A 22,231-nucleotide genomic window follows, 5' to 3' on the forward strand; every position below is an offset into this window, starting at 1 on the left:
AATTCTGTCACTCACCACATCTACAAAGCAGAGTACGCTCGCAAACTGCAGCAAAGCTGTGAGTTGCAAACACAGCTGTTCAAGGAATACTTAGTAGCCTGAGGGGAAAAATGGCAGAATTACTAAAGTGCCTTCACCGGGGTAAATTACATTTAATTTCAAGTATTTCTAGATACTGAACAAAAGAAAAATATTGTGCCCTGTCCTGGGCTTCCAGAGTTAGTTGCATGTCCATCTATAAGCACAGATGCATATAGATAGCATAGATGACCACCTACGGATTATTTGTAGCCTGGGAGACATGCCTTAGTGCACTGGAGCTGAATCTGCTCCCGTTTCCCACTGAGTCCCTCTGTGCCTGGGTGCTCAGAGGGAACGTGATGCTCTGTGTGCTGTGAATTCCTGTGCCCATTCATACACCACTAATCTTGCCTCTTGGATAATCCCAGACTCTATCCCAGCAAACACTGACAGATCAGATGCAATTACTGCTGTGAAAACAAATTATGACTTACTTATTAAATGTAAGATTTCTTTTCAAGGCTAGTGGTGCCAAGCATGTTATGTATGTTCTTCAACTTAAGTTTATACGATCGCTTTACAAATATTAATTGCTAAATTGTTTCATTAATACCTTTTGGTGAATTTTATGATATTTAGTATCCTTCTGAAGGAGCAATAACTTTTACTTATCCTATCTTTTTTTTTCCTCTTAGGGTGGGGGAAAGGTGGTGGTTGCCCTTTGTTTATTTGGTGCTTTTTTTAAGATAAAATAGTATGTGTTGTATAAGAGTCCCAGAAAGTCAGTGATGTCACCTTAATACTTTATAAATGCCTTTAGTAGCCTTAAGTACGTAAGTAACCTTGCCAACAATGTAGAAAGAGTTTACAAAACTAATTTTAAGGCATCTAATAAAGCTTATGAGAACCACTGCAAATTAATTAATAATAACAGCAATAATATAAAGAAAAGAAGAGGAATAATTACAGATTAATTGCCACCTAGTCATCTTCTCAGTGTAGGCTATCACAACTCTTTCTGATTTTAGTTCTCTTGTTAGCTGGTATCGGTAGAACTCTGTTTTGTCCCTGTATGCATCATGACTTTGGTAGCAGACAGATTTCTGCATATGTACTCTTTTGTCACTTAAGAAAACAGGTATAGAACATAACACAACAATAAGCCACTAATTTACAGGTTTATTGCTGTGTATTCAGAGTTGCATGTTTTCAAATACAAGCACACTGAGAAGCTCACAGGCAAATTAAAACAGAAAGGGTCCTGACAAGGAAGCACTAAGCCTGTGTGAAAAAAGGATGGGAAGATGGAAATAGAAACTGTACAGAAAAAATAATTTACATCAGTGATTTTATGATAAAAGTGCAAATTACAAACCAACTGGATTTGCCTGCATTGTACCCAGACATCCATCTAAGACAGAACCTTCAAAGCAGCTTTATTTTTTCCGGAATGATTGCTCTTCTGTCACTCAGTCTGACCACCAGCTGGATAAGGACAAGCCAATTAAACACTCTTTGGATCATGTTTGGTGTATAGAAATAGCCACACTTCAGTAGTCAGGTCAAAAGTAGTTCTGGTCCACTCTCCTGTCTCTGGCAATAGCACGTGCCTAGAGAACAGGTACCCCTCAGTCACCCTCTCTGCTTCCAGAAGCCTGTGGCCACTCAATCAAATAACGAGTTCAATAAATGGGTTTAATGGGCTTTCCCTCCATGAAATTGTCTAATTGCTTTTTGAACTCATATTTACTTCTAGCCTCCGTACCACCTTGTGGTAATCAATCAGTTCCACAGTATCACTGCACAAATATTCTTTTTTTAAAGAAATCTGAGTGATCCTTTCTCAAGTTATTTTGCAGAGATATTTCAAAGAATTCCAGAAAGGCTGTCTTGAGGTCAAAGGAAAATAAGACTTTTCAGTTCAGTGACCTGTGATTTTTATGGCCCGTAGCAAAGGGATCAGATAAAAATTCTAAATGGCGCTGCCTTCCTACATCTTTAAAGTCCAAGCATCTTATTCCTGTGGTTTGCAGAGACTGATGGTGCTAATATATAACACTGAGAGAGACTTAGTGAGAATTTTGCTATGGGGAAAAAGCTGGGGTCAGAGTTTAGTTCCTTGAAGCTTCTCCATAAAATACCTGTTGATTTCTCTGTCCCTATATTGTTGTCCTCATTGTCTGCAATGTTTGTTTCAAAATCTTCATTATATTTTCCCCTATATTTCATCACATCATGCGTAGAAAACTTGAAAATTCCTAGATACAGTTTACCAGAGCCCCAAAGGCCTTTATTTCATAACCTGTGTTAGTAGCCTTGAGTCACTTCTGTTATGTATGAAGGTCTAAGCGCAGGTGCCATCTGGTACAGTGCTGAGAGGCTCTAGGTGACCTGGCTTATTTTTCCAATCATGCTCAGAGGAAACTAAGCACATGGTGCATATCTGATACAGGGACAACTTGGCCAATAGGTTTCTGTGTACGACTGTTGATGCTGGATTTAAGTCTTTGGAATTAAATTCTGGTTTTCACTCTGATGCATAAATTCAGCTGCTTCTTTCCAGGCCTCACACTTCCTTTTATGGCAGAATTTTATTTTCATCCTTTCTTGAAGTGCCTTACATTCTCAAAGTCCTGCCAGTCTTTCTGCTATGTGTTTCTTTTCCTCTTCTGCTTTCCCTCCCCTGTATATTACATTGCCTGCAGACCTACAATGCAAGTTCTTCACTACTTCTGCATCCTCCCTCATTCTACTTCTGGGCTTTGCTTGTAGGGTCATACACACAAAGAAATACAATACTCAACTAACCTGGATGTGCAGATAAAGTAAGTATGAAAAAAATTGTGCTTTAACTAGAGAAGTATCTTCTCCTTAGAGTGAAATTGAGGATAGTATTAAACTGCTAAAAAGAACAGTGTTGACATCATAGCCCTTCTAATCTGTGTGTACTTCATCACTATAACCCCCCAGTAAAGCTATCCTAACAGGAACATGGCCTACAAAACTCCTTTAAAAGCAGTTTTTTCTCCTACTTGCACTTAAATCTAGTTTCCGTGTTTCCATTTTATTCTGGGCTATTGCACTGTGTCTTCAAGTCTTCTGTGTGTTCTCTCATTTCTTTTCTAATTACAACCTTTGCTGATAAGCACGTTGTGCTTGTTCATATGCTTATTTTGTCAAATGCTGCAGTGTAAAAGTTAAGGTTTTTTTCAGATTCCTCAAATAGATAATTTAGACAGCTTCAAGATTATCTTGAAGAGTTGCTTAAATGAAATGCGGATTTCTCTGGTGTTTTAACCTTGTCTTCTGTTAAGGACAAACATGACAAGAGATTCTTCCATGCCCTATGAAAGAAATATGCATGTTTTCATCGACTGATGTGTTTCAGTCTTTGATACTCGCATATAAGCTGTCATTTTTTTCAGAACCACATTTGAAAATTAAAAAGGTACAAAAAACTATTGTAGACTCCTGTATTTACAAAAAACCCTAATTGTCTGTGGCTTCTGAAACCTATGGTTGAAACATCTCATTTTTTCCATTGAATACTGCTGTTATTCCTAGGGGCTGGGGGGGTGGGGCAGGGGGAAGCAAATCTGAGTTTTGTTGAACAAGAAATTTGGTAGGTATACACTTGGAAAATTCTGTGTTGGCATTTCCAATTCCTAGCTACCGAAAATTTAGATTTGATGAACAAAGATAAAAAACTGAAGACTGCTACTTCAGTCTACCTTTCTTTCACTTGCTGTTCATGTTTATTACAGATACAGCATTCTTTGCCTGCTAGTGCTATTTTCAAGTGGAGTATTTCCAAATACCACTTCACATGTTTCATGTTTATTCTGGTTTTATTCAGTATTTTACATAGGTAATCCCTGCTGCTTCTCAGTATTGCAGGTCTTGATCCTGTAACTGACAGCATGTTAGCAGACAGCTATTGTTGCTCTGGGGACACTACTGGAAGCGGCTCAAGGAAGACTAAAGATTAGAAAAATCATATTTTAATGATAGCTACATGTTGCTATTGAAGTCCTCCAGGCACCCAGGTGCACTTTTTTCCCCGTCTCTCTCTCCTCAGCAGCATTGCTCTGACTGCCTGCAGACTGTGTTTTATGCAATGTAGTTATAAATATGCGCTGAAAGCCTGTTCCAGTCACAGACCAGCTAGTTCCAGCTCTTTTGCAGTGAAGGCTTGTACCTATTTCTGAGAAATATTTTGGAATTCTGATCTTACATGATTAGCATGTCCCAGCTCTTTATTTGCCTAAAGAATTCAACAGAATTAAAAATCCTGGATGACTACGTGAACCTGTGTGCTGTGACATAGAGTCTGCCCTAACCCTTCTGCTGCAGGGTCCGCCTGTCAAGGTTTGGTTACACCACCCTCACTGTGCACACCTGATGAGTGCACCACCACTCATCCCTCCTGTCACCTGAAAACTGAGTTTCGCGATGTTCCAACCACAGCATTCAGTTTCGAGATCAAATTTGTCTCTCGTGGCTGCTTTTGCAGCTGAACCAGCCTGAACCTCAGTCCAGAGGCAAACTCAGCTCACGCAGCTGTGCAGCACTCTAGGGGCAGACAGACTGCGCTCTGCTCTGCAGAGTGAAGTAGGAATGTTGCTCGGGTAGTGCTCACCTTTTCTTTTGTGAGACATCACCAGAGTGCCATTGGTGAGACAACACCTTTACAGTAGGCTTAAGTGTTACAATTGTACTTCTACCTTCTATCAGTTTAGTCTTTAATGACTGCATGCCATAGCATATGCTGTAAGGCTTAGATACCTTAAAACTGTAAACTGCTGTGTACCACTATACAGCACAGACATTATGACATTACCCTACAACTTTCCACAAACACTTCAAATCAGCAGAAGAAGCAGTCCTGCACCCCCTCTACTGCTGGCAACCCTCTTCCATGCCTGATTAATCCGTTCTTTTGTCCAACCCAATGTTTTGTGAGACCATAATGCAAAACTTAAATAATGTTGTCTAAAGCTAACTATATTTATTAGTATTGAATTTTATTGCAAGCTTTTGCCTGGATCTGTTCTTACAGTTGCTCCCACATGCAACCGCAAACACTCATGCTGGCCTAAGGGAAGGGAAAGCATGGGACTGAATGTGCAGTGGCAGTGGGGGAGCAGTTTTTAGGACAACATTGGCTTATGCAAGAGTCAGATGCTTGCAGAACTGCTCTCTAAAGACAATGGCAAGTTTTTCACGCGTAGAGTACTGAACTGCTATCTTTTTTTTTCAGGTTATCCAAATCAAATCATGTTGCAGTTTTGGCCTATAAGGTAAGATTTGGACTCTGGTATACACAGAAGTAATGAAAATGAAAAGTCAGTTGCTACAAGGCAGCCGCACAAAAGGTATCCAAATATTAAAATGGGGTTGAAGGTTTAGTTAAAAGCTTGTGAATTATTGAAACAAAGGTTTAGAAACTACTCTCAAAGTCCCTGTGTGTTGCTTATTCAATATGTATCCAGTCTACGTAGCTCTACCACCACAGATGCCAACATAAGATGAGAATCGGCATAATCAGTCCTCATGACCTGCTGAGGCCTTACAAACTGACTGTGCATAAAGACTGTAATCAGCTGGTGAAACCACGGTGTGCTAAAACTGGGCACCAGTAACCTTGCTAGGGTGCTATATTTACTTAGTCTATATTGGTAGTGATCTGTAAGAGGTTTAGAGTAGTTCTCAAAGGCATAGTTAGGGTTTCTGATTCTGAGAGGTGATTGTTGTTGGGAAGCAAGAATGAACATTTGTAGGAATAAATACTGAAAAAGGTTACCTGGTATATTTGATGCAATGGGGGCTGCTGGATCAGCCGATGACATTAATGCCATGGAAATTCACCACTGGTACACAAAATTTATGAAGGAGTGCCCATCTGGACAACTTTGTCTGCATGAATTTAAACACGTCCTGGATCTACAAAGACTTACTCCAGAAGCTAACAGCTATGTTGAACAAGTATTTCACACATTTGACATGAATAAGGTAAGGATTCATTCTGAACTTGCTGACTTTCTTATGGCTGTATCATGTGATGCATACAGTAACATGTCTCAGAGGGCTGGCAGTGCTGGCAATTCAGAGGTAATGGAAGTGATTCAAAGGTGATTCAGTAGAAAGCTAAGAGCAAATAAACATGAGTGGCAGGCAAACAATTTTGAATGCTCTCTTCTCAGTACATTTTGCCGTTTTGAAAATTGCGTACAGTCGTTCTAATACATGTTGAATAGTTTCTCATCTTTGAAACCCAGATTTTTATTCTTATATTCACTGTGTGTTAATAATTTGAAGTTTTATTTATATAACTCTGCTTGAAAAATCTTTTTTAAAGCAGTAAGTGTTTGGTTGGGTCCATAGGTATTAATGCTTTAAGAATATGCAATATAGACACAATATGGTTCCTTCTGTCACCAAATAAAATATTGCTGGATTAATTCCAAGCACCTTATGTGGCTTAGTTTGGTATCAGTCAATCCCCCTTTTCCAAAGACACATCTGTCTGGTTTTGATCCATCACCCCAGTTTGACTGCTTAACATCCTGGCTCATCCCAAAAGCATTCAGCGGCTGTTAGTTGTACTGCTGTCTTATGTTCTTCCAACTGGGTGTTCATACAGGTTCCTTCTAGCCATGAGACCCCGCCAGAAGACTGTGCCTTGTTATTTTCTCCTTAAGCCAAAATAACACTTTCTATCAAATGCTACAAAAGAAGCGGAGAGTCATCTGTAATTCCTACAGAAGTGTTTGTCCTTGACTGAAAAAAGGTTTAGACTGAATTGTCAATAATACATAATCAAAGTCTGCTTCCAGCTAATAGAACAGATGGGCCCATCATGGTATAAAAATTTAAAAAAAAAAAAAAAAAGAAAAGCATTAGTGTTCTCTACCCACGTCACTCATCTCAATAAATTCAGAGAAGTAATGAAAAATGTGTTATTACATTACATGAATGACTTCAGTGGCAGGTTAAAACTGGTCCAAACTGTAGCCAGAACTACTCCAGAGAGTTTCAATTTCCAGAAGTGGCCTTTCTGTTCTTTATTACAAAATGAATTATGTTTGTTTCAGAAAATGCTGAGAGTATAGCATGAATAAGCATGCAAATAAGCTTGTGTGTTTTTACATCCAACCTTTAATTTCTTGTATGGTGCCCAGTAGAGTAAAAATCCCCAGAGTCAGTACCTCTGTTACACTCTTTTCTTGTTAGGTATATTTCCACACACCCACCTGCCCCCAATTCCGCTTGCTTTTTTAGTATTATGTAATATTTTCTTACATAATCTTCAAGTACTGTTCCTATAAAATCAGGCTCATCGCATGCTCTTTTCTTCCCCCGCCAATTACCAGATGGTTAAATATACTGGAATTGGATTAAGTAGCATCACCTAACTCAATAAATGTGCTAATTACAGATGATGAGCAAACTTCCAGTCCATAAACATGGAATCTGATTGGCAGAAATTGTCAACTTAATAAATCGATGCATTGTGTTACCCAGTAAAGCTTTATCAACGCTAACTTTCTTTATCAACGCTAACTTTCTTTTAAGTTTTTTCAGTTTAGCTTTAATGTGTACTGCAAAAAATTACATTTCAGTGCTCTTGAAACATATTTTGAAATATTTTCAGAACTTATTTTAGACTAATACTTTCAAAGTTACTAGCGACTTGAGGATGTTTCAGAAAATTGAGAATGCAGCTGGTTTTAGTTACTCTTCAGAAAACTGGAGAGTCAAATAAACATTTCCTGAAAATCAGGCTTCTGTCAAGATGATAGCATACCAGTGCAGCACCAACCACAGGCAGAGGGAAATTAAGTGTTTGCCATGAGATTACTGAGGGTGTGAGAGGGAAGAAGAAAATACCCTTCAAATAGTTTTGCGCCAACAGAAATGCCAGGGAGAGCTTGCTACTACTGCTGATATTGGTCTATATATTTGAAAATATCTATTGTACCTAGTAAATGGTGCATCCAGTACAGGCAGAGAGTGCAGAATAAATGAGATCCAAACTTTCAGGGCACAGTTACTCTTTACCACCCTACCCCATTCAGCTTTCTCTACTATTTGTAGTTTTCATAATACTACGTGTAATCACAACTGTAACAGTTTTCTTCACTTATTTATATTATTATAGTATTGAGAATGTGCATATAGACACTGACATTTGCTTTTTATATACTTCAAGCATTACAATCCAACATATCACAGCTGTGAGGAATATTTTTCTGTATCTAGGTTATTTAGAGTACCTTTCTGTAAGGAAAATATATTTTGCAAAGGTAGCAAGTCACTCTGTATGAAGACAAGCCTTAGATGAACCTGGAACCTGTCTAAACAGGGAAAGACTTCCAAACAGAAAAGATGGGGAGTTTGGGGGGGTTTGGTGGTTTTGGGCTTTTTTTGTGGGTGCCTTTTGGTTGATAGGTTCTTTACAAGACACTAATTGCAGGGCCTCCCTCCCACTACAAATAGCTTCGCACCCAGGGAGTAGCTTGCCCAAGTTATCTGATGAATATTAAGACATATGCATTAAACTTGCCAGGTTATACACTCATCAGAGTTTGACTGTTACATAGTCCTAGTCATCAGTCTCTGACCCCCTTCTCCTCTTTCTCCATAACTTTTTAATCAATTGGCATATTTCAATGAAATTTCAAAGAGCAGACATTTCAGCTAATTCGTTCCTAAAGTTTTCATAAAAATTGGCAGCTGGGTAGCAGGGACGCTCCCAGAATGAATGTGCCCCTCATGCAGAATTCAGCTTTTATTCATTGCTTAAGGCAACAGCTGTCTGGCAAAATAATCAGGCACTTGTTTCTTTTTGCCTGTTGAGGATACAGGGTGGAGCTGGGGTACCAGGGTGCGGAGATTTAGAGGACAAAAGACAGAGCCTGTACAAATTTAGGCTTTTGTTTTGCTGTTCCCTTGTTTTGCATGTTTAATTAATGTTCCATGTTAGACAGAAAAAGATGTTTTAATGTTTTATCCATTTGGAAGTCTTCTCCCCATTTTAATGAAATTAAACAATAATTTGGCCTTTAGGGCTTCATAAAATCCACTATAAAACTCCTTATGCTAGGCTTATACCCTCGTTATTTAATAATGAGCTCTCGCTAAAGATCTGATATTCATTTCCAGCTCTGCAAGATGTTCTAACAATCCTCTATTAGCTACTGTAATCTGAGGCATAGATTTTATTGTATATTTTCTTAACTGAGTTGTTGCAGCAATAGGCCCAGGGAAAAGTTATTTAGAAGGCAAGACTGGAACAGCACATTTAGAATAGTCATATACCTGCGACTGTATAGTCGGTAACCTTTTGCAGCTGGAAATAATATGAAGAATGTGACATCTACTCCCAGTAAAAGGCGGACAAGTTTTTCTCCTCTTCCAGTCTGTTTATATAATTTAGTGGCTACAAAGGCTTAAACACTTAGACAAATGAATCATATGAACTAGAATGTTTCACCTGAATGTTGTTTTACTTTTTCCTTTTTAATAATAGAAAAAAAAACTATTTTTGATGAAATAGCAACAGTGTAATTTTTAATGAAATGGCAACAGTATAACTACAAGAGTCAGATACAACACATAGCATCTAGATAAGCTATAGCTTAGTTTTACTTTTCTCTTGCCTTGAATAAAGTCTTGTGAGAGCCTCACTAAAAAAAGCCTGTGGCAAACAAAGACCAGGACCTCTCAAGCCACATGCCAGGGTTTCATAAGCATCCCCTTTGGGATTCACACCACGTCTGTTTAGTTTGATATGATGTGTATATTTATCTGTTGTAATGTATGTTTCCTGTGAAGTCATTCTGTGGGGCTTCAGGCTGGCTTAGGGAACCAATCTGCACAGGAGGAATGAGATGTTGGCATACCAGCTTGCCAAGGGTAACACATATGGGATTTTTACGGCTTGGCACCGGCTTTCTCAGTAACAGTATCCTCATACTGTTCTTAATCATTCTGACTATATTGACACTTCTCTGAGAAAAGCATGACTTATGTGTACTACAATCAAAATGCATTTGTCTTCTGGTCTTAATACAGAAATCCAGCTCAAGACTCTTTTCCACATTTAGCAGAACTGAGGGATCTTATTTCAAGAAGACTCAGCTCTTCACAGGTTAGGTGAACCAAGACTCTTCACCCTCCTTTACACTTCAGTGGAATAACAACCTACCTGATTTGGTCAGTGGAAACAGAATAAGCAGATATATCTTTTTTGTGAAAGAAACTATGTGTATGTCAAGGTTCTGAAGTGTCATAACATCTTGCCCACTGCAATGCAATTATATTTTGGAGTTGAAAATTACAGGGTTATTTTCTTTTTTTTTTTCTCTGAAGCCTAAATTTTTTTTTCTTCTGTTAGAGGATCAGATTTTGTCTGCTGCTGTGATAGTAAAAATCACTGCCAGATCTTTGACATTACAGGATGAGGAAAAGAATTAGGGTTCTAATCTCTTGCAGCATGTATCTGTCATTTAGGAAGTGAGATTTCAAGCAAATAGCAGACTTTGGTGTGCTGCAAACTTCTCCCTGAACCTGAAATTGCTGAAGGTGCCTCTATCAGCTTCCAGTTACTATGATATTGAAAGTTTCATGCTTTAAATATTCAAATTTCTATCACTGAAAACCCATCACTGAGACTGTGTGAACAGAACATGTGTTAAGTAGATTACACAAGTGAAGCAATATGATTACTTTTTAGTGCCTCCCCACTCTCTTACAGCTTCAGAATTATATAAATATAAGGACATGTTCCCAGTTCTTTTTACCTTAAGATTATATGAAAAGTATTTATCACATGCTTGGTTTAGACAGGATGTTAAGTCAAATTCAAGGTATGTACTTTTAATTGGAGAGTCATAGAATCATAAAATCATAGAATCATAGAATATCCTGAGTTGGAAGGGACCCACAAAGATCATCGAGTCCAACTCCTGCCCCTGCATCGTACAACCCCAAAATTCACACCATCTCTCTGAGAGCGTTTTCCAAGTGCTTCTTGAATATCGTCAGGCTCGGTGCCACAACTGCCTCCCTGGGGAGCCTGTTCCAGTGCTCCACCGCCCTCTGGGTGAAGAACCTTTTCCTGATATCCAACCTAACCCTCCCCTGGCACATCTTCCTGCCATTCCCCTGGGTCCTAAAACCTCACGAAGAGTCTGACTTCAGTTAAAAAGTCCCCTTCCTGAATTTCACCAGCTTTCTTCAGGTTCTGATGTGTGAATTTCCCCAGGTTTTGTATTTAAATAATCTGATATTTCCAGTGAAAGATTATCAGAACATTTATTTTTAATGCTAATGTTATGATACTGTATGGTCTGTTTATGTATCTTCCTTCAGCTGATGAACACTTACTGGCACACAACAGAGTCGCCATACACATCATTAGTATTTTGCAGGATTTATGACTCTCCCTGTTTTCCAAGGGGCTGAACGCAAAGCCCTCCAGTCAAAGCACAGCAACACTATTTCACAGTTTGGGAAGCATTCAAAGTCATCTTAGCCAGAGCATTTTTAGCGCAAAGCATTGTAAGTTTAGCAAGAGTACCAAGGCTGCAAACCTGCCATAGGAGCTTGCAAAACACGAGCACAAATTTCATGTTTTACCTTCAAAAGCGCCCCTGCAGAAGCAAGTTGAGCCCTCAGAACGTGTTGAGGTAGCTCTGGCCAGACAGAAACATCATCTATTAGCAAGCCTGCTTATGTTCAAACAGGTCATAGAGGAAGATGCTGTGGAGCTTCTATTTTTGCCTAATCCAGATCTGCAGGGATCTTTAAGAGGTTTATGGTAGTTTTACAGCTCCTGGTTTGTTGGTGAATTCTAGCTGCAGGTGAGCCAGACAACATAGGAGCACTGCACAAAGGCAAACGGTGCGGCGTGGATAGAGAGGAAGGACAGACGGTGCTATGGGTGCCGGGGAATCAGCTGATGATTTTGCTTCAATAGAAGACAGTAAATGGTACCAGAAATTTATGAACCATTGCCCCTCTGGGGAACTTACTCTCCATGAGTTTAAGTTAATACTGGGTTTACATAGCATGAACTCTCAGGCAAACAAGTATGTTGAGCAGGTGTTTAACATCTTTGACAAGAATCAGGTAAGAAATTTTCCTGGACTATTTTCATTATGAAATGTATGTGGTAGCATGAACAGTAGAGGACTTTGGCCTAGTGATATCAAATAAGAAGCATTAGGAAACCAAGAATTGGGGTATTTTCTCATCAATTTCCAGCAGCTGCGCAGCATTACTTAAACTGAGAAAACTGGATTTGTTTGACTCTTTTCAATGTCATTTAGGTTGTTTAAGAGAAGAACTCTTCAAAAATCTACTAAACAAGTTTGATTCTTTGTAGGTGAGGCTGGACTAGAGTCTTAAAACCTTCATGGTCCCCCTTTTTCACTACTGGAAGGTTGTGTGAATACTTGTGTTTTCACTCTCCTCTTAAAAAATTATTTTCCCAATCATTTCCAAATCAAAGTCTCTTCAGATCTATTGAGCTGCATTTTTTGGACAGTTACAATAAATCTTTGTTATTATTATTATTACCACCACCATTTTAATTCTTATTTGCAAAGTTTGTAAAAGCGTAATATAGCTAGTTTTACTTCACTACACACCCCTTTAAAAAAGCAAATTTTAAAGCTGAGCAGTTGAAGGAAGGTAGATTTGAAAAGATAAATGGAAAGAATCAAGAAATGCAGTCGAAAAAGTACAGTCAAAAAAAGGAATAGGCAGAAATCAGCCTTCCAGGAGCAGGAAGAAATAAGTGAAATGTAAAACAAGCACACAAAAAAGTCAGACTAACACAATTGAGGCACAAGTATTAAGAGACGGAAATAAATGTTCAAAGAGTGGCAGGAGAAAAGAGTGTCTCATCCCTTCTTCTTACATTAACTGAAACCCTTGTGGAACTGAAATGCAAGCTGTGGAGAAGTGTTGAAAAGATAGTTAAAATCTTAGCAAGAGATTCATTTTGCATCAGAAACAGAGCTGATACTTGGACAAAAACAACATATGGGAATAAATGTGGTAGTTTATGCAGCTGCAGTAAGAGGGAGAAGAGGAGGCTGACAGTGCCAGCTGTGAGATCCAGCACCTCGGGGTGTCTCTCTGCAGGGTCTGCCTATCCCTCTGGCCCAGAAAAGCACTTGGACAGGAATTACTAGATAGAAATATCACCATGCTCTTTAGCAACCACAACAAACCCTTGCCTTGCTTACCTGAGCCACTAGGAGATGCAAGTTGCTCACTGTCTGCTCTGTTTGGGAAAGACTTCAGGCACCAAGGAGAACATCTCTGATCAAAATAACGGTACCTAATTAGGGAAGACAGGGTCTCCTTTTAATTAAATGTTTACTGTTGTCTTTCTCTGTTGGCTCGGTTTTCCCTCTTCCAAAATGCTTAACTCAGTGAATTTTATTGCTGGTGGAAAAAGAAGAAGCAGAAAAAAAAAAGAGAGAAATGATGATGCTTTAATACCCAAAGTTCTTCCAAATAGCTGTGCTGCACAGGCAGATAACAACAGGAATCTTGGATTTAGAGTTATTTAAGGATCTATATGTAACATTATTAATGGGAAAAATCCAATTTGCCTAAGCTGAAATCCTTCATGAAAACAGCCTGTGGCATCAAAGTGTCATTGGTGTGGGGGTTAATTCAGAGATACTACCCTTAACACAAACATTTGGGGAGTATTCAAGCCTTCTCTTTGGAAGTATATAATATTAAACTTAATGATGTCCTTGTGGAGAGAGCTGTAGCATAGCCCATTAAGAGTATGGGAGTCCTTCTCAAAAACTGACCTGATCATAAAAGATATTGGTTGCTCTCTGGCTTCAGTTGGACTGGAGGGAGGCTGCAGTTTTTCATGAGGCACTCAGCACCTCAGAGGACTGTGCTCTTTAACTCCACCTTGTGACTATAAACGAAAAGGATAAGTGAGTGGGAGTGTCTTGTTCCTGCATCTCTAACAGCCTACAGTTTTGCACTGGTATTTATAGCTCCAAACTTGTCTGTGCTATAGTAATGCTCCAGAGCCACTTATCTCCTCGTGTAGAAGCTAATCAGTACAGAAGTATTATCGATACCTAAGCCCTTCTTTGATGTTACAGAGGAAGAAGGAATTCAGCTCCTGAAAGCTGTAAAATAAAAAGCAGAACTACAGCGCTGACCAACAGCAAGGAACCTTGTATTTAATTCACTTATCAGACCAAGCTGATTCTTGTTAAAGGAGTTACTGTAAAAGACTCATCTTCTGCTCAGGTTCTGTCATGAGGCTGGTGACCAAAACAGTGTATTTTATCTGGGGACCCATGCTGAGAGCGGGGGGAATAGGGTACAACTGCACACAAATACAAGATACCACACAGCATATTCCTGATAAGAAATGCCTCAAGGAGGAGCCCTAAGGGCTTTGTCTTTAGTAAGGATTAATACACCTACAATGGAGAGAATATAATAATGGGCATGTCTGTTCGTACTCTCAATCTTTTCCATCCTTATTTAAAGCACACCAGGATTAGACTTCTAAGTGTTGATAATGGTTTGCATATAATTCAACCACTTTGAGGATCTCCTCATTTTTCTTTTTCTAATATGCATGTTCGTAGTCAGCGGGAGAGTCTAGATTTTCATGAACAATAATTTGAGTGTGGCTCTCTCTACTTTTACTTTAGCCACATTCTGAAATCCCATCTGGTTTAGATCGGGGCTTTAAAGGTAATCTCAAAGGAGTAAAGATAGTCACTAAACAAAAACAGAAACTTAAGCTGTAAGAGGTTAACTGTGACCATTTAAATGTAGCATTTGTCTTGAGTTCTGGTCATAAGCAAGACTCTGAACCTGAGAGATACAAATGTGAATAGAAAAAAAAAAAGACACTTTCTGCGTAGTAACATGGGCGCCAAAGAATCACTACAAGGTGATGGACCTGCCCCAGAGATGCACCATTATTACAGCAAATTTATGAGAGAATGCCCATCTGGGCTACTTAGTCTGCATGAATTCAAGAAACTTCTAGGTCTGCAAGGGCTGGATCCACAGGGAGAGATATATATTAAACGAGTGTTTGATATCTTTGATCTGAACCAGGTAAACCATCTTTTCTTTGTTTCTTTAATCTCATACTATTGCTTTGTTTGTGAGTTATAGCCTGCAGGCTTCTTTTTGTGCTCTGCTCACAAAAAATGCTCTTGTGGGGACAGGGTTGCCATTATGGTGCACTAGAAGTGAAGAAGTGGGACTGTGCTTTAAGGGCTTTGAGCAGGACTCTTGTTAGCACTTTCCAGGGGCACCTAAAAAATGTCAAGAAGCAATCCTGAAAATGAGATGTAATTTACAGTTCACTGGTTATTCTTCTATCCTTTGATTGTCCTGAGCTTGTATGTAAGCATATGAAAATATTGTTATGCTCAAATACAAAGTTAGTAAGTCTTAACAGCAATGTTAGACAGAGAGGAAAATATGGTCTGCACTTAACCAATGATGAAGAGCAGCGTAGATAAACAGATTTGTCCAAAGTATTGTACTGAACCTGTGGCAGAGAGGAAAATGTAACTCAGATGAGGACATCACACCCAGTGCCCAAATTATAAGACCAGACTCCCTAATGACAAGGTGACGCATCTTCTCCAGGCTAATTTACACTCCCTTCTACTGCAACAACTGCTTGTGATTGCAGTCAGCTCTCCATAATGTAGCTGGATCCCAGAGAAATAATATATATTTTCTTTAGGTGTACAGACAAGGCCAAAGCCATGGTCATCTGGTACTTGTGTGTAGCACCTTTCAACCAGGTGTAGAAGACCCTAGACCATGTGTCTGTGGAGGGAGAGGGCAAAAGACATCAGAGAATCTAACAACTGACAGACTGGCAGACAAGTGTGGGCTGTTTTCTAGGTGTGTCTTGAGCACTACCTCTTGCTTGTAAGGTCCTAGAGCTGGCCACCTTAAGCCTTCCATTCACTGCAATGGTGGAGTGTCCCAGGGAACTGCCTGTCAGCACATGCTCTCCAGATTTGTGAAACCTTCAGATTCTGGATTAATGTAAAAGTGAGGAGAGTGGAATAAAAGCAGGTTTCAGAAAGAGCATTTGCTCACCTTTAGTTGCTGTGGCAGTGGCCAAACACACTTAAAACAAAATGGGAACCCTCTGCTAATTGTTGCTTCTCTATCTGGTGTTTCAGAATTGTCGCCCCGCTCTGCAGGCTGTCATCACTCTCATACATGAAGCTCCCAAATTGCCAGACTGCGAACCCACTTTTCCCATAAGAAGTAGAGGGCAGATGCTTGGGGGGACATAATACATGTGTTTTAAACATAGAGGGACAATATGTATAGTGTGGAGGACGGAGGCAGAAGGAGCTGCACCAGGATTGTCAGCTGGAGAACATGCTGTCTTTTCAGCATGGCTTTCATTATCACCATCCTGAAAGATCTCAGCTGCTTCATCTGTGTGACTGAACTGCCTTTTTTACCAGCAACCTTCTTGCTGCATCTTTCTGAACTTTACCTTATCACTGTCTTCATCCTCATCTTCCTCCAATTAGCCAAGACCAATCAAGGCTAAAGGATGGAAAAACAAAGTAATGGCCAGGAATTCAGAAAAACTGCTTCATCATCCATCATATTGCTAACCATCACATCTTTCAGGAACTCATCCTTGGGGAACAGCAGAGCATGGCTATTTAAGCAGTACAAGAGAAAGCATTTACCCCTCCTGTCTTCTATGTCTCTATTATGTGACGCTTGGTGTCACACATACCAGACCAAAAAGGGGTGGCCTGCTTGATTACAGCAAACTGGGTGGGTTGGAACACCACTCCCTCCACCAGAGAAGGCCGTCTGTGTCCAGCACCAGCACCTCACCATCTGCCAAACAGGGACTGGGCCACTCAGGTATAGCAAATCTACACATTTGCCAGGCTTCACAGCTAAGGTCTTTTTAAACTATCACATGCATGGCCATTGACAGAAACGGTGATCCTTGAACACCTCTTGGATGGTCTTAGCATAACACCTCTTCCAGTCCCTACAGTTATCCTTTTTTTTTTTTCAGCTGCTTCACACCTAGGTTTGCTGAAAATTTCAGCTCTCTGTCTAATGTGGAGGTGAGCTGTGGTTACAGCAAGGAGATCTCAACCTGTAGATTAGCTTCCGAGCTAAAAGAAAAATGAGGAAAACAAAAGTGAGAAAATCAAAGTAGAGGAACAGCTATTAAACAATACAGCAGCTGGGAATCAAGCTAGAGTGTACCAAAGCTCAGAAATCCATGCTGATCACTAGCCTGTGAGTATTTGTAAAGGTATGCTAGGTATTGAGAGGATCAACCTTGCTAGGGAAGGATGTCAGGCAAACAAAACTAAATCTGGCATATTTGAGACCAACAGAGATTTTTAATCAGAATAAAAATGGAAAAGAACAATTTAATATGTGAGATTTCTATCCTGAGCCCACGACAACTTTTTACAGAGCTTTATTGATTTGTTGTATTTTAATCTCTATCCAGTATAATGATTGCATTTCTGCTACCACACAGCCTTTGTTTCTTTTTCTAACATTGTTAACAGCACTCTGTTTTCCTAAGTTTAATTATATTTTTCCCTTTTTTACCAAGACTAATGACCACTATTTTTAAGGGATACTTTTAGAAATAACAAGCATCAATCAAACGCTTTCCAAGTACACAGTTATGATGCTTTTTATGTGCTTACGCTGGAATAAAGTGGCAACAGACCAGCCTCTCAGGGCAGGAGAAAAGAACATTGTATGTTATTGATGAGGTAAAATAAGAGGATCTCCTTAGTCTATACACTCGCTTTTTGTCCTATACCCTTCCTACAGCTTTTTCTCCTCCCTGGGGTTTTTGGCAGAATTGTAGGCTTTGATCCTGAAAAGTGCTTTTAGTTAAGTACAGATGCGTGAAGAGTGGTCAATGAGTGGCTGACTGGGCGTATCACACTGTGGGCTCTGAAATGGCAGCTACGATTGTACAAATAAGGGGTCATTATCCTTCCATAACATTATGGAGAACATTAGGGCCTGTGCAATATTACACAGATTATAATCTTTCATCTGCAAACCACAGAAGTTAACAGACATAAGTAGTTGCATGTACAACACACAAATTCAGAAATAATTTTGTCATTCAAGTTTTTGCTTACATTCAGTTTCCTTCATTACTATAGCAACTTCTCAGGCTTATATGTCAAAACTTTATTTCTTTTGCTACTGTATTCTTGTCTGGTTGTTGCTTTCTAATAAAGGGGTAATTATCCCAGTGAGTGGTGAAGTATACAAACCTTGATAGAAATTATTTCCTTTCTCTTAATAGTACCCTTTCTATAGAAGTGCTGTTTAGCTTGGAGGTATTCTGTCATAGAATAAGATGATAAAATACTCTTAAAAGGTGCATAGACTTTCTCCTCTGTGTTTCATGTATGCCCAGTCTAAAACCTCTAGCAAGTAAGGTGTGGAATATCAACCTCATAGGATGCCAATGGAATTTGGCAGGGGCTGGAGGTGGGGGGAAGGCAGTAATTATAGTTGCGACTTGCATTTCACCTCCTTGTTAGCCTTCTTTCTTCCACCTGAAGTCTGATACAGACATCCTTCTCGTAGTAGGATTTTCATTTAAACAAACAAACAAACAAAAAACCCACAGAAAAAAAAACCAAGTTGCCTGTACACTGGTAAAAAGTTAAAAAGGAAATATGGCAGCATGGTATTTTTTTGATGATTTGTGATATAATGAAAGCCTAGTTGAAGCTTGTTTCACTCAAGTCATCCATACACATACCAACAGGAATTCAGTTGCAAGCCAAACCTTATGATCCCCTGGATTTCTTTAGGTTAGAGATAATAGAGTAGTTCAGCTCCCCACTCATGGAAATTACTATGTCAGTAGATGTATGGCAGGGAGGGGTACATCTTGACAGCAAAATTCAATGTCATGTAGAGGCTGAGGTTACCTCTGGGTTTGGCAGCAGGCAGACCATGTAAGCTCAGAGCATTGCACTAAGTTACCATGCCAAAGAAGCAATGCTACCACGGCTGTATGGCTTCTTGGACTCAGTTATCTTCTGTGTTTAAATGTGGCAGAGCACAGCACTGTACAGGTATTCACGCCTCTGGCTCAACAGGGTGCACCTGCTCAATGTGTAAATGCTGTTTGCAGTCAGTGCCTCTTTCTATTGGAGATTAGCAACATAGGCTACGTCCTAAAAAGCTTTCTTCTCAGGAACATATTAAATAAATTAAATATATTTCTCATGTGTCTCCTGTGCAGACCACCAGCTCTTTCATAATTAAATGACCTTATACACCAAGTATGCAGATGTCTTTAATTTTTCCATGTTTCCTAAAAGCAACGGTTCTAGGTCAAGACTTTCCTTGGATTTCATCCTTTTCTTGACCTCTGTGGGATGCTTTGCTAATAAATAAACAAACAAACAAATAAATAAATGGGCTAGTGAAGTTTGAAAGTTGTTCATAATTCTTAGCTCCAGTGAAAAATAAAGATGCTGAACATTCAGAAATGTAATTGCAAAATTAATTTCCCTTGAGATTATCATGAGGAGTGATCCATGAGTTTTGGGGGTTTTTTATCTTGTTTTCTCCCTACACCCCGTCCCCCCTCCTGCTGAGGAGGGAAGTGATAGAGCAATGTGGTGGCACCTGGTGTCCAGCCAAGGTCAAACCACCACATTCATTTAAAATTTAGAGTAGTTCTGTAACAAACTAGAGTTCATCTGACATCACTATGCAGATTAGAAATATAAAAAAGATTTTAAAATTAATCCATTTTAAAATCTAAAGAAGAAAGTTAAAACAGGCTGTTTGATGTAGAACAGAAAATAAAAAATGCAAAAATGTCTTACTTCAATAGTTACTTCAATAGTTACTTCCTCAAAGAATAAGAGTCTCCCTTCACTCCTCGTTCTTTGCACAATGCTGACAAGTGTTGGCAGGCAGACCACCCTTCCTTTTTTCCTCACCCTAGCTCCTTCCTCACTACCCTGCTGTGTTTTTATAGTTCAGATTTTCAGGTAGACTTTTCAACATCTGATTCTGTGTTCTGGCTATAAATAGATGTTATCCTTTCTGATTATAGGGACATGAATGGGATTAGCCAACTAAATCTTCTCAGGTATTGTAGTAGAAGGAAATGTGAATCATCTGGCCATGAAATTCTCTATGAAAGCAGTGGTTGCACCTCATAGTCCAAGAAAAGCATGCAGATGTTCACAGAAAGATGTAATATTTTTCAGAGGTGTTTTGATGATAAATGTAACTCATTCGTCATTTGACTTTCAGTTGTTTTCTCCTTCCACTTTTTCCCCCTTCCTAAGAATTGTGGGAGACAGAGGAATACCATTTTCATTGATATGAGGAAATTAGTTGCCACAGATTCTAGTAAAGACATTATTTTGTTAAAGACTGACATGGCTCGACTATGCAACAGTTACCTAGCATTTTGTGACAGCTGCCTTACATGTTCTTATTGACCGCATAAATAGCTCTTAAAAGACAAAATAAAATGACTGCTAGTGAGCAGTACTTCAAACTACCTGGAACCTAAGTATTGTGCTTCCACTTTGGGGTTAATTATAATGGCTCAGGGCATCTTTGCAAAGTCGTCTTTGCTGGAAAATTTAATCTTCAGTTGAGCTTCCTTTCCTGTCTTGTTCTGATGTGTCCTCAGGACCAGGAATAGCTGCCTAAAGAACTGCCTAGACTGTTTGCTGCATCCTTAAATGTTTGCAGGCATTACCAAAGTTGACACAACAGAACTGGGTGCAATAGTTAATAGTTATCCAAAGCAGGGTGATAGTTATAGAAATATTTTCCCAGTCTTTCCTGAACAACTTTCCTCTTTTGTATCCTGAGTCTTCAAATAGTTGTGCAAACATAAGTTCAGCTGCACATACAATTTTAGGGATGTATTCAGGCTGAAATGAGTCTCTGGACAAGTACACTTTTCTTAGCTTACTCTAACCATCCAGCTTATCCAAGGCAGTAAGGCTGCAGCAGCAGCATCTGCATTACACACTGCACTACGGGGCCAAGAGCCATATAAGCTGGTATTGTGGTTGGCAAGACATGCTACATTTTATGCGATTCCTTTTCTGTGGTTCTTGTGCTGGCCCAGCATGTGTGGACAGCACTACCACTTTGCCCAGAGAAGTCTAACTCTTGCTTTTTCTGGTTTTGAACCCTCTTTCACTTTCACAATCACCTCTTAATTAGTCTCCACAACAAAAAAATGCTTAGAAAATTTATTTCTTTTCATGACAGTCATAGCTATCACATTGTAGAGTCAGCAATAAAAGCCTGTGTGTCAAAAAAAATTAATCAGCTTCTAAACCAAGGACTAGAAGAAAATAAGAATCAAGAAATCTCTTAGCCAGAAAGATTCTTCTGTCAGAAGTAACAAAAATCTAAAGCTGTTATTACCTGAAATATTTGGGCTTTTTACAGTTGACATGTACATGTATAAATCCTTTTCCCATTCGTTTCAGACACAATCCAAAAAAAACAACAAGCCAAATCATTTGAGTCTCCTTAATCTGGAGTAATGTTGCATAAAATTATCTCAAATGTAAAGTAACTAGACTGATTACTGTAAATACAGAGGAGGTTAAATTATGCTTTGCTACGTTCAAAGCAGTGTAGTTATATCACTTTTGTCAGCATGCTTATGTGCCTTTGAAAGGTACTGTACCCTTATTAAAAATTCCATGGAATAGAAACTATGTTCTATGAATATTTCACCTGGCTCCATGAAGTAGTACTCTATTTATTTATAGACTGTTGTAAAGAATGTCTTTGTTCTACTTCTTAACTACCTCCAGAATTTTTTTACACCCAATTTTATATATTGATTCCGAAAAGGAATCTATTACTTCGTAAGGACTTCCCACAATTATTTGTGCAATTTCACAATATTAATTTTGTTTTCTAGTGGCTTGGCACAGGATTTACAGCTGTGATAGTACTAATATATGCTATAATAATGTGTCATTACCAGCTAAATGCCTACGTTAACTTTATCATTAAAATCATCACTTGCTTAATGTCAGTACAGTTGAATTCTTGACTATAGGATTTGATGGTATGAGTTATGATCTAAAAGTTTAAGACCAGAGGTACTTCCCCAGCAGTGGCACAGCAT

At 39.1% G+C, this 22,231-nt stretch overlaps 1 protein-coding gene across 1 annotated transcript in view; it reads left to right on the forward strand.

Annotated features, from left to right (window-relative positions):
• Positions 1 to 5,835: 5,835 nt before the first annotated feature.
• The window catches only part of GUCA1C (guanylate cyclase activator 1C), a 30,483-nt gene continuing 14,087 nt past the window's right edge, over positions 5,836 to 22,231 (forward strand). The window contains exon 1 of the mRNA XM_075104009.1: positions 5,836 to 6,033. Within this exon, the coding sequence (XP_074960110.1) occupies positions 5,842 to 6,033 (192 nt within the window). The 5' untranslated portion in view covers positions 5,836 to 5,841. The remainder of the gene's footprint in view (positions 6,034 to 22,231) is intronic.

The sequence above is a fragment of the Phalacrocorax aristotelis genome, chromosome 1 (assembly GCF_949628215.1).
Source record: "Phalacrocorax aristotelis chromosome 1, bGulAri2.1, whole genome shotgun sequence".
Classification (NCBI taxonomy): Eukaryota; Metazoa; Chordata; class Aves; order Suliformes; family Phalacrocoracidae; genus Phalacrocorax; species Phalacrocorax aristotelis.